This window comes from Phyllostomus discolor, chromosome 7 (assembly GCF_004126475.2).
Source record: "Phyllostomus discolor isolate MPI-MPIP mPhyDis1 chromosome 7, mPhyDis1.pri.v3, whole genome shotgun sequence".
In the NCBI taxonomy this organism is placed as follows: Eukaryota; Metazoa; Chordata; class Mammalia; order Chiroptera; family Phyllostomidae; genus Phyllostomus; species Phyllostomus discolor.
Genome location: NC_040909.2, coordinates 37099892 through 37114241, shown reverse-complemented (window position 1 = coordinate 37114241; position 14350 = coordinate 37099892). Strand labels below are relative to the sequence as shown.

The window sequence follows — 14350 nt, the reverse complement described above, 5'->3', positions numbered from 1 at the left end:
AACAACTCAGATAAGCAGGCACATAGACATTGTGGCACTGTTATCTACTGAAATGAAAACTTGTGACAAACACAACTGTCTTTTCCCAGAGGCAACTTTAAGTACTGGTTGACCAAGTCACTGTGCTACTTAGCCTGATCAGTTTGAATCTAAAGGGCTGACCAGAATGGGGCTGCAACTAGATATAAAGCCTTACTCCACTACTGTTACTAGAGCCAAAAAGATGATCAAGAACAAAAAATAAAGTGAAAGCCGGCAAGGAGATTTCAACATTCTAAAAGCTAGATGCAGGTAATGCTGCTAATGGTATGGCCACTATGTAAAGAATGAAAAGCACTGCTTCTCTCCACATAGCATTACTACAACATAAGTGGGAGACAGGTAGAGTTTTAAGACCAATTTTAATGCAGTTAGAAAGATAACAAGGACATACCTTATTATTTTCTACATTATCTCCCTCTTTCAATTTAATAGGATCAATTTCACAGGATTTTGAGGATTCACATATCTGAAAAATAGATTAATTTTTCATTTAATGCCCTTTTAAAAATATTTGGCAAAATAAAAACATTATTTTTCTGATAACACAAATTAATTATAAAAATTAAAACCGTAACAAAGTTTAAAACCTCCATCCAGAGATAATATAAATAGGCAGATCTGGGAAGACAGCTATAGCAAGTTTATTTACTTATTAGAGACGCACATAATGAGAATAATTCCAAGTACTGACAATCAGGCACAGCAACTCTTAATTGTATGAAATGTTTCTAAACAAAGCCTTGACAATGCTGCTGTGCAAAATGAAAGCACGCCAGTTACTGACAAATGCACCTCAAAATTCTCTGCATATTACAACAGAGAGGTTTTTAATTTCTAAAACCAAATCTGTAAAAATCTATCACAACTAAAACCTTATCATTATCAAATTATCAAATCTAGTCAGTTGTATGGAACTAAAAAAACTCACTATTCAAGTGTATGCAAGTAGAAAAGGGAGGTTCACAAAGGACTGTATTAAAAAATTCTCTTATATTTGAAACTCTAGCTGAAACAGAAATCCAATAATAATTATGTAGGTTCTACCACAAAGTGTCCTTTGAGTAAATATCCATTGATGAAAGAATAAATAATTTATTTTACTTCTAAAGTGTTCAGTCTTATTCTTTCAATAATATATGAATGGATATGATCACTAAATGAAAGAGATGCTACGTAAGTCCTCACAAACTATTATTATCGGAGTACATGTATTCATGCCATACCTCATCCAGAATAGGTTTTAATGTTACTTTCAGGTAGTGCCCTCCCACTATTTTCATCATCTCATCCAGACATCGGGTAGCCAAGGAATTTCCTCTAAAAATTGTGTTTGCATCTCTGAAATACAAGTAAAAATAAGGTGAAAACAAGTATAGTAAACAGAGGTTGTCAAATCAGTAATATGAGATATGTGACTTGGTCATATATGCAATTTTAGTAATTTTTACCATCCATTGAAAAGCTTGCTGCCATTCAGATTTTCAAACTTATAAAAACTACTTACTGAAAATACATTAAAAGACCAAACAAACCATATTTATAACTACAAACGTGGGGTGTATGTGTGTGAGTGTATAAAATGACAGCGTAAGACTATTACAGGAACAGGAAGCCACCCAATTTTTTTAATAATGTCTCACCTGTGCACATAAGGGTGATACATATGGACAAGAAAAAAGGACCTTCTGACTTGGTATTTTCTTTGTAACTTGTGAATCATTATAAACAAGAAGCAAAGACTAGTAACAGGAAATTTTGACACCAAGTAGAAAGAAAATCTGTCATTAATTGTTAATTTTACTGTTGGTGGATACTGTTTGCTAATTTAAAGGACTGCCTTTATTATATGCTAAGCAGTTCTTTTTAGACTATGATATAGCAAAGCTGGTCAATACAAAAGAACTAAGTTACAAAAACAATTGACAAACTAAGGTCCAAATCAAACAATACATAGTCAACATTTAATATAACTCTTACTGTGTATCCTTCAAGTCTAATTCAGCCACTGCAGTGGCAAAAGGGACAAGTTTATCATGGTGCAGCAGAACTCGTACGAGGGGCAAAACAGCGTCATTTTTGTCTCGACATATTTCACTCAAAATGTAAGCAGCTGAGGCAGATATTGGCTGGAAAATAAAAAGATAGAAAACAAGCACAAAATCAAGGAAACATAACTAAATGTGCAATCACCATCTGGTAAAAGTAATTCAAATATATTCATTAACTAAGAGCATATATTGGAATCACAGACTATAGTTCAGATGAATTAAATATATGTATGTGTATACAGGGGTAGGGAAAAGTAGGTTTATAGCAATTAATACAGCAGGTTTACAATAATTCATAAATTAATAATACATAAACTAGCCCACTCACAACTGTAAACCTACTTTTGCCTATCCCTGTATATATTATTTTTTATTGTTGTAATAAACTTGACACTTTGAAATCTTTTCTTCATCATTTACTAAATTACTTTGGCCTTTTCATATTAAATCATATACTTAAGATTTTTAAAGTACCTGAACATCTGGTGATTTTAGCAGCAAAGTTTTCAAAGGACCATAGTACTCTGAAGGAAGCACACAGTCTTCTGTATAACATATATTTAATCGAAGAGACCCCAGATCATCAGTTTTAGATGACTTGTTTCCATTGTCTCTTGGTTGTAGCAAGTACCTAAAGTAAAATACAGTCAATTCCATGTGATGGTAATGAGTGTCCAAGCCAGTGAGGTAAATAAACAGCTAAGCTATAAAAACTAAACCAAAAAGTCAACTTAATATTTAAGGTTAGGACATTTGAAGAGTAGTAGACTATTAATCTTCAGAGGTTTAATGCTGGTTGTATATTGAACTAGAAAACTATAAATATATTTTTATCCAGGAAACAAAAAGTATAGATAATATAAAAATTAAGATCTCAAAGGGGCTGAATAAGAGTTTGATTAACTTGCTGGTTTAGAAACAAAAAAAACAAAAAAACATTTAAAATCCAGTATTACCAAAAATAGTTTTTTACCAACTAAATTTAGGATACATTTAGATGAAATAATTAAGACACACTACACAAGAAGCATAAATGATATTGTTATAAAGTAAATCCTGTATGTAAAAATTTGAACTTCTCTTTTAAAACAGTAGTGATTGAAGGTTTAAAAATAGATTTTATATTATTCAGTGTAACTAAAGAAGTAAAAGGCAAAAAAAAAAGTAAAAATAGAAACATCTTTAAATATCCAAGGAAAGAGAAATGCTTAGAAATCAAGAGATATTTGTAGAACCAAAACCCAAAATCTAAGTTACTCAAGACTTTTTATCATGGAAATTTAAAAACACATACAAAAGTAGGTTCTGGCCCAGGCAGAGGAGTAGTTACTGTTACTCCACTTCCTTGTACAACCAAAAGAAGGACAACAAAAACTTTAAAAACAAAAAATAACCAGAACTGCCAGAAAATCAAACTGCATGGAAGCTTGACAACCAAGGAGTTAAAGAAGAAATATTCATCCAGACCAGTAGGAGGGGCAGAGAGGGGCAGCGGGGGGGGGGGGGGGGGTGGAGAAGATGAGGGGTGGAGAAGATGAGCCGGAAGGTGGTGGTGGGTGGACCAAGCAGTCTCATAGTCTCATGCAGAGAAGCCGGGAGGAACAATGGGGGAGTGAGAAAGGCTGTGCAACCCAGGGTTCCAGCACAGGGAAATAAAGCCTCAAAACCTCTGGCTATAAAAGTTGTGGAGGTTGCAGTGGTAAAAGAAATTTCCAGTCTCACAGGAGGGTCTGTTGGAGAGACCTATGGGATTCTAAAACACACACAAGCCCACTCACCTGGGAATCAGCACCTGAAACAGCACAATCCACTGTGGGAAGTGAGGAAAGTGATGGAAAGTGAGGTAAGAGCCAAGCAAGCTAACAAGAGACATTGTTCCCTCTCTGACCCCTCTCCCACATACAGCGCCACAACGCAGCGAGGTGGGTTGCCCTGGCCTGATGAATACCTAAGGCTCCGCCCCTTACAATGTAACAGTTGCACTGAGACAAAGAAATATGGCCAAAAATGAAAGAACAGATCAAAATTCCAGAAAAAGAACTAAGCAATAAAGAGAAAGCCAACCTATCAGGTGCACAGTTCAAAAACACTGGTAATCAGGATGCTAACAGAAATGGTTGAGTATGGTCACAAAATAAAGGAAGACATAAAGGCTATACAAAGTGAAATAATGGAAAATATACAGGGAACCAACAGTGAAGGGAAGGAAACCAGGACTCAAATCAATGATTTGGAAAAGAAGGAAGAAATAAATATTCGACTGGAACAGAATGAAGAAACAAGAATTCAAAAAAGTAAGGAGAGGCTTAGGAACCTCCAGGACTACTTTAAACATTCCAACATCTGAATCATCGGGAAAGAAAATCTGGCAAAAGAACTAGATGTGTAAGTCCAGGACACTCAGAGAGTCCCAAAGAAGTTGGATCCAAGAAGAAACACACCAAACAAGGCACATCATAATTACATTACCCAAGATTAAAGACAAGGAGAGAATCTTAAAAGCAGCAAGAGAAAAAGAGACAGTTACCTACAAAGGAGTTCCCATCAGACTGTCAGCTAATTTCTCAAAAGAAACCTTGTAGGCAAGAAGGGGCTGGAAAGAAGTATTTGAAATCATGAAAGCCAAGGACCTACAACCTAGATTATCCAGGAAAGCTATCATTTAGAATGGAAGGGCAAATAAGTTAAAAGAGCTCATCATCACCAAGTCCTTATTGCACAAAATGTTAAAGGAACTTATCTAAGAAAAAGAAGATCAGAAAGTATGAACGGTAAAATAACAACAAACTCATAACTAACAACAACTGAATTTTAAAAGGAAAATATAATAACTAAGCAAAGAACTAGAACAGGAACATATTCACAAAAATAGAGATCACATGGAGAGTTATCAGTGGAGGGGGGAGGGCAGGATGGGGGAAAGGTACAGGGTGTGAGAAGCATAAATGGTAGGTACAAATTAGACAGGGGGAGGCTAAGAATAGTATAGGAAATGAAGAAGCCGAAGAACTTATATGTATGACCCATGGACATGAACTACGGGGGTGGGGAAATACTGGAGGGACAGGGGATACAGGGCAGAGGGGGATAAGGGTGACAAAAGAAGGGGACAACTGTAATGGCATAGTCAATAAAATATACTTAAATAAATAAAAATACATACCAAAGAGAATAGTATATCGAACACCCATATATCCATCACCTCACTTCAATAATTATCTCAAAACTATTCGTGCCTCAGCCACACTTCCACTCACTCCTCTCATTCCATTAATGCATTATTTTAAAGCAATTTCCAGGTGTTTCATGACTTCACCTACGTATATAAAACTCTTAAAAACCCTTATTAGCCAGGCAGTATTCAAATTCTCCCAAACTTATCATAAAGAGATTTCTACAGTTTATTCAAATCAAGGTCCATGGACTATAACTGGTTGATAGCTTAAGTTTCTTATTTTATTTTTATTGTTTGTTTGTTTTTATTGTATTTTTTCCATCATCATTTGGTTCCCTTATACCTCCCTCCTCCCCAAAATCACCACACTACTGTCCACATCCATGAGTCCTTTTTCTTTTTTTGCTCAATCCCTCCAACCCCTCCCCTCCCCATCTCCTTTGCTGTCATCTTGCTTTCTATGAGTCTGTCTCTATTTTGCTTCTTAGTTCAGTTTGTTCATTAGATCCCACACATGAGTGAAATCATATGGTATTTTTCTTTCTCTCATTGGCTAGTTTCACTTAGCATAATGTTCTTCAGGTCCATTCATACTGTCACAAAGCATAAAACTTTCTTCTTTCTTATGGCCAGGTAGTTTCAATCTATGTATTCTTTCTACCCCCTAAGAAATCAGGAAGTTGTCTTAAATAGAATTTTCTACATTTGGGTTTGTATTAATTCTATTTTTGTCTTCATGATATCATTTAACATGTTATTTTGTCACCTCTGTATTTCTGTACATTAGTAGTTAGATATGGAGTCTTGGTTAGATTCAGATTTGATATTCTGCCAAGAACATTTTATTGACAGTGTTGTGTAGTTCCACTAAGGGGCACTAATATCTCACTGTCTCTCTTTTTGTGACAGTGTCATGATGATCACTGCCTAGCGTCATTAATTTTCACAGGTTGTAAAATGATAATTTCATAATTCTATCTTTCCTCATTATTTATTAGCTGGAATGCTTTTCATAAAGGAAAGTCAGTAATTTTAATATTTATTTCTGATACTTATCACTTATGGTCTCACCAACAGACTAACTTGTTTAAAAATAGAAGAGAGGAACATTTGATAGAATATTTTTAGCTTTGAGAAAGACAGGATTAAAGACAAAAGAAAACTAGAGAATCAACCAAGCAAAATTTAAAAGATGAGGGGATGGTAATATAGGGAGAAGAAATTATACTGAAATTATATTACTACCTACAAAAGGGGAATTTCTGTCTCAGAAGACCAACCTTCAGAACTTCTACTCTCTGATTTGAGAAATAATGATTTAAAGATTTCCCAGGGAAATAATTGCAAATAGGTCTGTTAGCAAAGGTAACTCAGAAGTACCTCTAAGGGAAGTGTAGCTGACTCATCAACAAGCCTCTGGAAAAGAGCATTACTTCGGGCATTCCCGCAATCCAGTGTATGTTCTGTAGCCTTGCAAATTCAGATACCTAGTTTTACCAGCATCTAAAAGTGAACCTGAATTGCAATGACTGAGCAGAGACTGATATTTAAAGTGGAGGGCCAATTAGTAAATTTATGAAAAGAAATACAATAGTCAAGTGGAAAAAATACCTTCACTTTTTTGTGAGCAATACATTTTATTATGGAAATGTTCTTTCACAAAAGTAGGGAGACGAGTGATATTAAAAATGAACACTCTCACCACCACCTCATGCACTTATTACCCAGCTTCAACAATTATCACCATTTCCCATGGTGTTTCATCTCTATCTTTCACTTCTTAACACTTGTTGATGCTATTTTAAAAGTCTGTATGATTTATACATTTTTAAACTATTTGAAAAGCCAAATTATCAGAAGGTGCTGTGGTGAGTAAAGAGATACGATACAAAGATTTCAGGAGGAATCTCTCAGCTAAGGCAACGGTTTTGCAAAGGAAATAGTGACGCCCCTAGAGCAGGAATCCCCTCTCTCTGCGATAGTCGAATGGGCAGTACCTATCCATATCTGCCTCTTTGGGATCCTTCTTTATTCTAACATTCCCTTCCTATTTTAACTAGTGTTTTCCATATATGGTAGAATAAAATTATTTGTATTACAGTTACAACTTGGTTCTGCCTCTCTGAGCCTGAACCTACCCATCTTAAACAGTGTCCCCATACTTGGGTCAGATCTCAGACTCTTTTTTGTTTCTTCTATAGAGATCTTACTCAGAGGGCAACTTTAATTCCCTATCTCCAAACTACTGGAGAAGCAATTATACCTTATTCCTCTGTTATGCTCATAAAACTACAAAATACCAGCAAAACAGGCCTATAGTACTAACATGGTATGTTCTGTGCAGAAGGATTAGGGTAGTGTTTTGCATACACGGTTTAGGATGCTTAGGAACTCCAGAAGGGTCACTCCTGACATATTTTTTAAGCTTGCCTCCTTGGATTTCTTTGGTAGTATAAAAAAGTCGCTAAGGACAAAATATTTCATCTATGTCTACTCAAATTTTTTTAAAAATATGTCATTGTCCCATCCATTCCTTGAAAAAAATATCATTTTTTTTCAATGAGTAAGGACTATTTCAATTTTCTTTTAAATCATATTTTATAAGCAAAGGGCACTCAAATCTTCACTGACAGCTTAAAACAGAGTATTTTTTAGTTTTAAACATATTAAAAATATGTATGCCAAAGTACAAATGTACTATAGTACACTGGGTTAAGGGCATAGACTTTGGAGTCAGAGAGTTTGGTTCAAATTCCAGTTGTGAGCTTAAGCAAACTGCTCAGTCTTTCTGCATTTGTTTTCTTAATCTGTTAAATAACAGGTAATGATAGTGTCTAACTGACTTAATCCTTACAACAACTCTAAAGAGGTTACATAAGTAAAGCACTCAGAATAGTGCCTGGTACTCAGTAAACACCATGTAAATGTTAATTATATAAAAGTTATATACATATAACTGTTACCACTTAAATATATAAATAACAACAGATAAATATAATTATTTATATTATATCTAACTACAGATAGATGTATTTATATTATAACTACTACTAAATTATAATATAAATACTACACTTATCTGCAGTTATTTATATTATCTATATAAATGTGACTTATTATTTTTAAAACATCGTCACAAGAGGCTCAGTTTGAATCACCTGAAAGATCCCTTGTAACTAGGGAATCTTGTATAAATCAGAGCTAAATTGAAAAAAACCCTCAAGATTTGTTTAAATAGAGGGTATCTGGCATGCCTAAGGTCCAGGGATGCAAAAAAAAAAATTCTCAAATATATTTTCTTCAGTTTTGAATAAAGTGTTTCAGTTTTGAAAGAAGAAGAAACAGGAAATAAAGATAAATTACTAACTGAAAGTGTATTTACTATACAAATATATTTTTCATTCAGTTAAAGAAAGAGGCATAAAAGTAATCCTATGCTCTTAGGAGTCGGCAGTTTTGACAGCTCCTTAAGAGGATTAAATATTAGCATTTGAAGATTTTAACCACAAGGTCTATATAATAATTGAAAATGAGGTAGGCAGGCAAAAACTTCAGTTATTTATTCATAATCCTACATAAGCTGGAAAATAACTGTTCAAAGGCAACTGTACTAATACTTGAATATTATTTCTGGTTCCATGAAAATAACCATTATCAATGGATTTTTACTAAAGATAAATTAAGCTTAGGTGCTAAACTGGCAAAGTAGGGAACAAACTCATCTCAAATAAAATATTAACTTAGTTTAAAATATGTATAAGTACTTTATGTTGCCAAAAAGCCCCAAATATTTACTATTTGAATGTTACTTTCAAAATTAAAAATTATAATATGAAAAAAAATTATATTTATTTTCTTAATGTACACTTTTACAGTTTGATTCCTTTGGGGAAAAATTATTATACTGATCTGCATGATTACAAAAGGATTTTACACACATTAAGTTCTCTGACTTTGAAGTAACTGGTGAAATGTGATTGAACTAGATTATCTAAGAGTCTTTTTATTTATGACATTCTGAACAATGGAATACTGGAGCAAAAACAAAAAAAGGATGCAGAAATTCTATATGTACTGATGTGGAATAATGGTGATGACAGCAGCAATAACTCCAATGATGAGAACATGAGTTATACCCATGGTCACAGTACTTGCAGCATCCTTCATACAAACTCATTTCATCCTCTAACAACTTTGGGAGGCAGGTACTATTTGTATTGCTCCTATTTTATAGCCAAAGAAACAAAGCAAACAGGTGGAATAACTAATCCAAGGTCACACAGGTGGCAGCATGGATTTGACCAAGACATTTGGTTCTGGAGTCCATACCCTTAACCATGATTAAAAAGACACAAATATTTACTGAGGCTCTACTAAACTGCTAAGTGAAAAAAAACAAGGTACAGAGCAGGATATAGTATATGTCCATTGTATAAAGAAGGGGAAAGAAGGATACATATGTATTTGCCAGTATATAATATTTTCAAAACTCAAAACAGTGGCTGCCTCAGAAGAAGGAAACTGAATTAGCTGGGAGACAAAGGCAGATGACATACTTTACCTTTGAACTGTGAAACCATATGTTACTTATTCAAGAAGTCAAATAAAATTCTGTTATCTACATAGGTTCAATTAAGGCAGCTAATATCAAACTATCAAGCTAATCCTAACATTTCATATAAGTTCAGAATGAAGAACATATATCATTCCTAAGGAATTGAAGAGCCAAGAAAGAAATGGGAAAATGACTGAATCATGTTTGATTTCAGAATAAAATTAAATTGTAATCATCAAAAATCAGTTTTCAAGAAAAGGACTAACAGACAAGTAGTAGAAATTATGCAAACAGCAAACCTGGAGATTTTAAAACATTACTGATCATTACTCTACATCTTTCTTAATATCAAGATTAGAAAAAAAAAAGCCTGAAATCTTGGAAAGTAAATAAAGCTTTTCCTGAGTACTCATGCAGTTACCATCAATCCCACAAGGGGATGCTACAGCTCTACGACTGACAAAGGACACCAAGAGTTTAATAATTTTGATTTAAAAGGAAAGGCATTTTTAATTTCTTTATATATCCCTTACATCTATGGGAGTATAAATAAATTAGCAGATGTTCCTATTTCATGCTAGATAAATTAGTTCTGACAAATTTAGACGGCCAGTCTGGAGACAGTCTTACTGAAAATACAGGCTATATAGGCACATTTCAAGTTGGCTTTGAGGGGCTCTGGGAGGCACATCTGTTCACTTTTTATTTGTACTGAGTAGCCTGGCATATAAGTTTGAAGACTTAACAAACTGAGTTAAAAATTTTTCATTTTAAAATATGTGGCACTTTATGGGAGGTGAAAGAAGATATATTGGGTGGGGAAGGAAGGTGACAAATGTTCATCAAATTTTCACAGTGACTAAGTTTAATCCCTCCCCCTCTGTGGATACATTTTAGAAAATGTAACATACAAAATGCAACCATAAAGACCAATACATCTTAGATTTGCATTAGCAAGAGATAAAAAGAAAATAAAAATTTTGAGAGTCTAAAAATCTGTCTTCAAGGGATAAACCATAAACTGCTTGAGGACAATGAAGTTCAAAGTGAAGAATGTCTGATGGCCAGTCAGGAAATGCAGGCTCTTATTTAAAGACAAATGAGATTGGTACCCGTGGTGAGAAACACCTAAACGCTTACTTTCAACCTCCTCTTCCAGGCAACTGAAACAGAGCTCTACAAAGTAGGCCTGAAAAGTTTAGTAAATGAGAAAAGCATGTTCTTTTGTACTCCATTGAAACCCAAGTCTAACATGACTTGTAAGTGCTGTAGCCAGAAGAAACAATAGCTGCACTTCAGTTCTGCTAAGGAAACTAACATCAGTTTAATATCTGCACATTAATTTTAATTAAACATCAGTTTATTGTCACTATTAGAGTCATAAAAGGTAAAATAATGTTGTGACCATTCTTGAGTCACCAGAGCTCCTAAAAAGTGTATTAGCTGAATGAGCTCGCTACCACCTAGACCCTAGACATTTAGAAAATAGTATCAGGCCATCTGCAGAGCATTTCAGTGGGATGTGGTGAAGAAAAATCACTGGCTAGGCCTCATAAACATCCAGTTTTCATGACCATTAATGAAGCTTCTGCACTACAGGTGGTTGATTTGTGACCAAGCATCTTTTTACATGGGCAACTCTTATGTAATGTTTTAAATGTTTTCCATTGTCTCTTAGAGGTAGGATTTATCTTTTAAACAGAAAAATATTCCCAGATAATTCACTACTTTTGTCTCAGTATCAGAGGCCAAGTCATGAAACTATCAATGTACTTATATTTCTGCAATAGTAAATTAGTGACCAAATCAATTAATGCTAATGACTTCTGGCTTATTCCATGACAAATTTAAAATATGCTTATAGAAAAGATTTATTTGCATGTACAGTATATTAAAGAGAATTCACCAGAACATTTGTCTTCTTACCAGGCTTGATGAGAGGTATCATTTCTTAACACGTTCACAGGAACCTTAATCTCGCCTAGGAAAATATCTTGGACCAGATTTCCATTGTTCCACAAGTCAATCCTGAAAATTTAAAAACTGGCTTTATTTTTTTGCAAACAATGTTTAAGAGAACACACACCACCAAATAGCTTCAAATTACTTTGATTTGTATTATAGCATTAATTTTTACATGCTTAAGAGATGTTAGCATTGTCATATGCCTCACTAAACTAAGAGAGCAAAATACTGCAGTAGCTTTTATTTATAAGCACAAAAAGTTAACCATTTTAAATAGTCTAAAACAAAGCACTTAAGGTACCTAGTTTCAAGGTCTGGGTTTTATTTTAACCTGTAACAATAAGGACTACAGAGTTACTTTGTTGAATTTGATAAAAGAAACAAACACAAGACTATAGTTTCTTTCTCAATTAGAATCAGTTAATGTGTAAAGATAAGTAATTTAGAAAAATACATTACCTGATCATTCCAAACATGTGATTACACACCCTTTAGATGAACACACTGTTAACACCACACCTATACATGCATTTACAAAAACTTTCCCCTCCCAAACAGCATAGATATTTAAGATCTAGGAAATAGCACAAACTTCAAACACATGCACCTGTTGAATTATCTTATAAGGCTTCTTACCTCACTGAAATTTCTGTTAGACAGCAGATATGTTAAGAAGAATAAAAAAATTATTTCTAAATGGGCTAATATGTAATTACTTTTCTATATATATATTTGCATCCATTATGCTATGATTCAGAAATTTAAGGAGCAATTAAATTTGGGAAAAATAAAAAATATAATAAAATAGGTAAAAATGAGTTTATCTCTGTTTACAAAATAAATACACCTTGACTATTTCTGGAATCAGATCTTGAAAAGATAATTTGGATTTAAATTAGATGTATGTTCCTCTAAGTTTCATCAAGCAACTTGCTAAAGAGAATTTTATTAAGCTTGAATCACTTTTTCCAATTATATTTAGGACTTTCTTTTGGCACAGAAAAAAAGCAATCCTGTGAAACCCCAAGACACATACCTAATTTCTAGCTTTTCAATGTCCTCCTCTTCTACCTGGAACTGGGACTTCTGGTGTAACTACTGGATCTGGTTACCTGTAAAAAAATATTCTAGTAAAAAAATTTTTTAAGTATCTTTTTCCTACATGAACTTAAAAAAGAACTATCATCCCTAACAAGTTCAATTTTGTATATTATAGACAGAGGAAAAAGGCTGCCTAGGTAATATTTTACCCAAAAACTAGATACAAAAGTAGCCACAGAAGCAGCGGAAAGTGGTGTAGGCCCTGGGTGAGTAGCTCAGTTGGTTATGCCAAGGCTGCAGGTTCAGGGCACATACAAGAAGCAACCAATGAATGCATGGATAAGTGAAACAACAAATCGATGTTTCTCTCTCTCTCAAATCAATAAATACATTAAAAAAAGAATAAGGTGGAATAAAAATATCAAAAGCTACCTTGCCTCCATATCCTTATCAACTTCATATAAAGCAACATTAGGTTCTCTGGCTCATCTGTAACCTGCTGGTGACTCAAAAGAGTAAAAAGTGTTCTATTTCAGTGAAGTTTCACTGTGTCTTATTTCTCAATATACCAATGCCATCCTTATACTTCCTTCTCGCATTTTTACTGAAAATATCAAGACCACTGGAACTTCCTCAACCATAGTCCACCTGAAGTCTACTCCCATAAAGTTCTTTCTACTTGATGACTTTTCTTATTCTCTTCTGAACAAGAAGAGGAGATGATCCTCCTCTTTTCTAAAACTACTTGCACCCACACGTAGTATGCAGTAAGCATTCAATCTTTTTTAAACTTTTTTTTTGTTGTTCAATTATAGTTGTCTCCATTTTCCCCCCATTATGCTCCCCTGCCCTTCCCTACCTCCACCCTGTTGTCTTTGTCCATGGGTCCCTTATACATATTTCCTGACTTGACCCTTCCCCTTCTTTCCCCCATTATCCTCTCCCCTCCCCTCTGGTCACTGTCAGTATGTTCATGTTTCTGGTTCTCTTTTGCTCACTTGTTTGTTTTGTTGATTAGGTTTCACTTATAGGTGAGATCATATGGTGTTTGTCTTTCACCACTTGACTTATTTCACTTAGCATAATACTCTCCAGTTCCATCCATGCTGTCACAAAGGGTAGGAGTTCCTTCTTTCTTTCTGCTGCACAGTATTCCATTGTGTAAATGTACCAGTTTAATGATCCACTCATTAAGTGCCCACTGATGGGCACTTAGGCTGTTTCCAGCACTTAGCTATTGTAAATAATGCTGCTATGAACATTAGGATGCACAGGTTCTTTTGAATTGGTGTTTCGGGATTTTTAGGGTACAATCCCAGCAGCAAATTGCAGAGTCAAAAGATAGTTCCATTTTTAGTTTTCTGAGGAAATTCCACACTGTTTTCCACAGTGCCTGCACCAGTCTGCATTCCCACCAACAGTGCACTAGGGTTCCCTTTTCACCACAACCTCATCAGCACTTGTTTGTTTGTTGATTTATTTATGATGGCCATTCTGACTGGTGTGAAGTGGTATCTCATTGTG

The 14350-nt window shown here is 34.4% G+C and overlaps 1 protein-coding gene across 1 annotated transcript in view; it reads right to left on the bottom strand.

The window, feature by feature from the left end:
• RASA2 (RAS p21 protein activator 2) overlaps window positions 1-14350 on the bottom strand; it is a 123567-nt gene that overhangs the window by 31746 nt on the left and 77471 nt on the right. Inside the window, 7 exon segments of the mRNA XM_036030739.1 lie at window positions 434-508; window positions 1266-1380; window positions 2020-2168; window positions 2565-2721; window positions 11747-11848; window positions 12822-12873; window positions 12876-12897. Coding sequence (XP_035886632.1) covers window positions 434-508; window positions 1266-1380; window positions 2020-2168; window positions 2565-2721; window positions 11747-11848; window positions 12822-12873; window positions 12876-12897 — 672 coding nt within the window.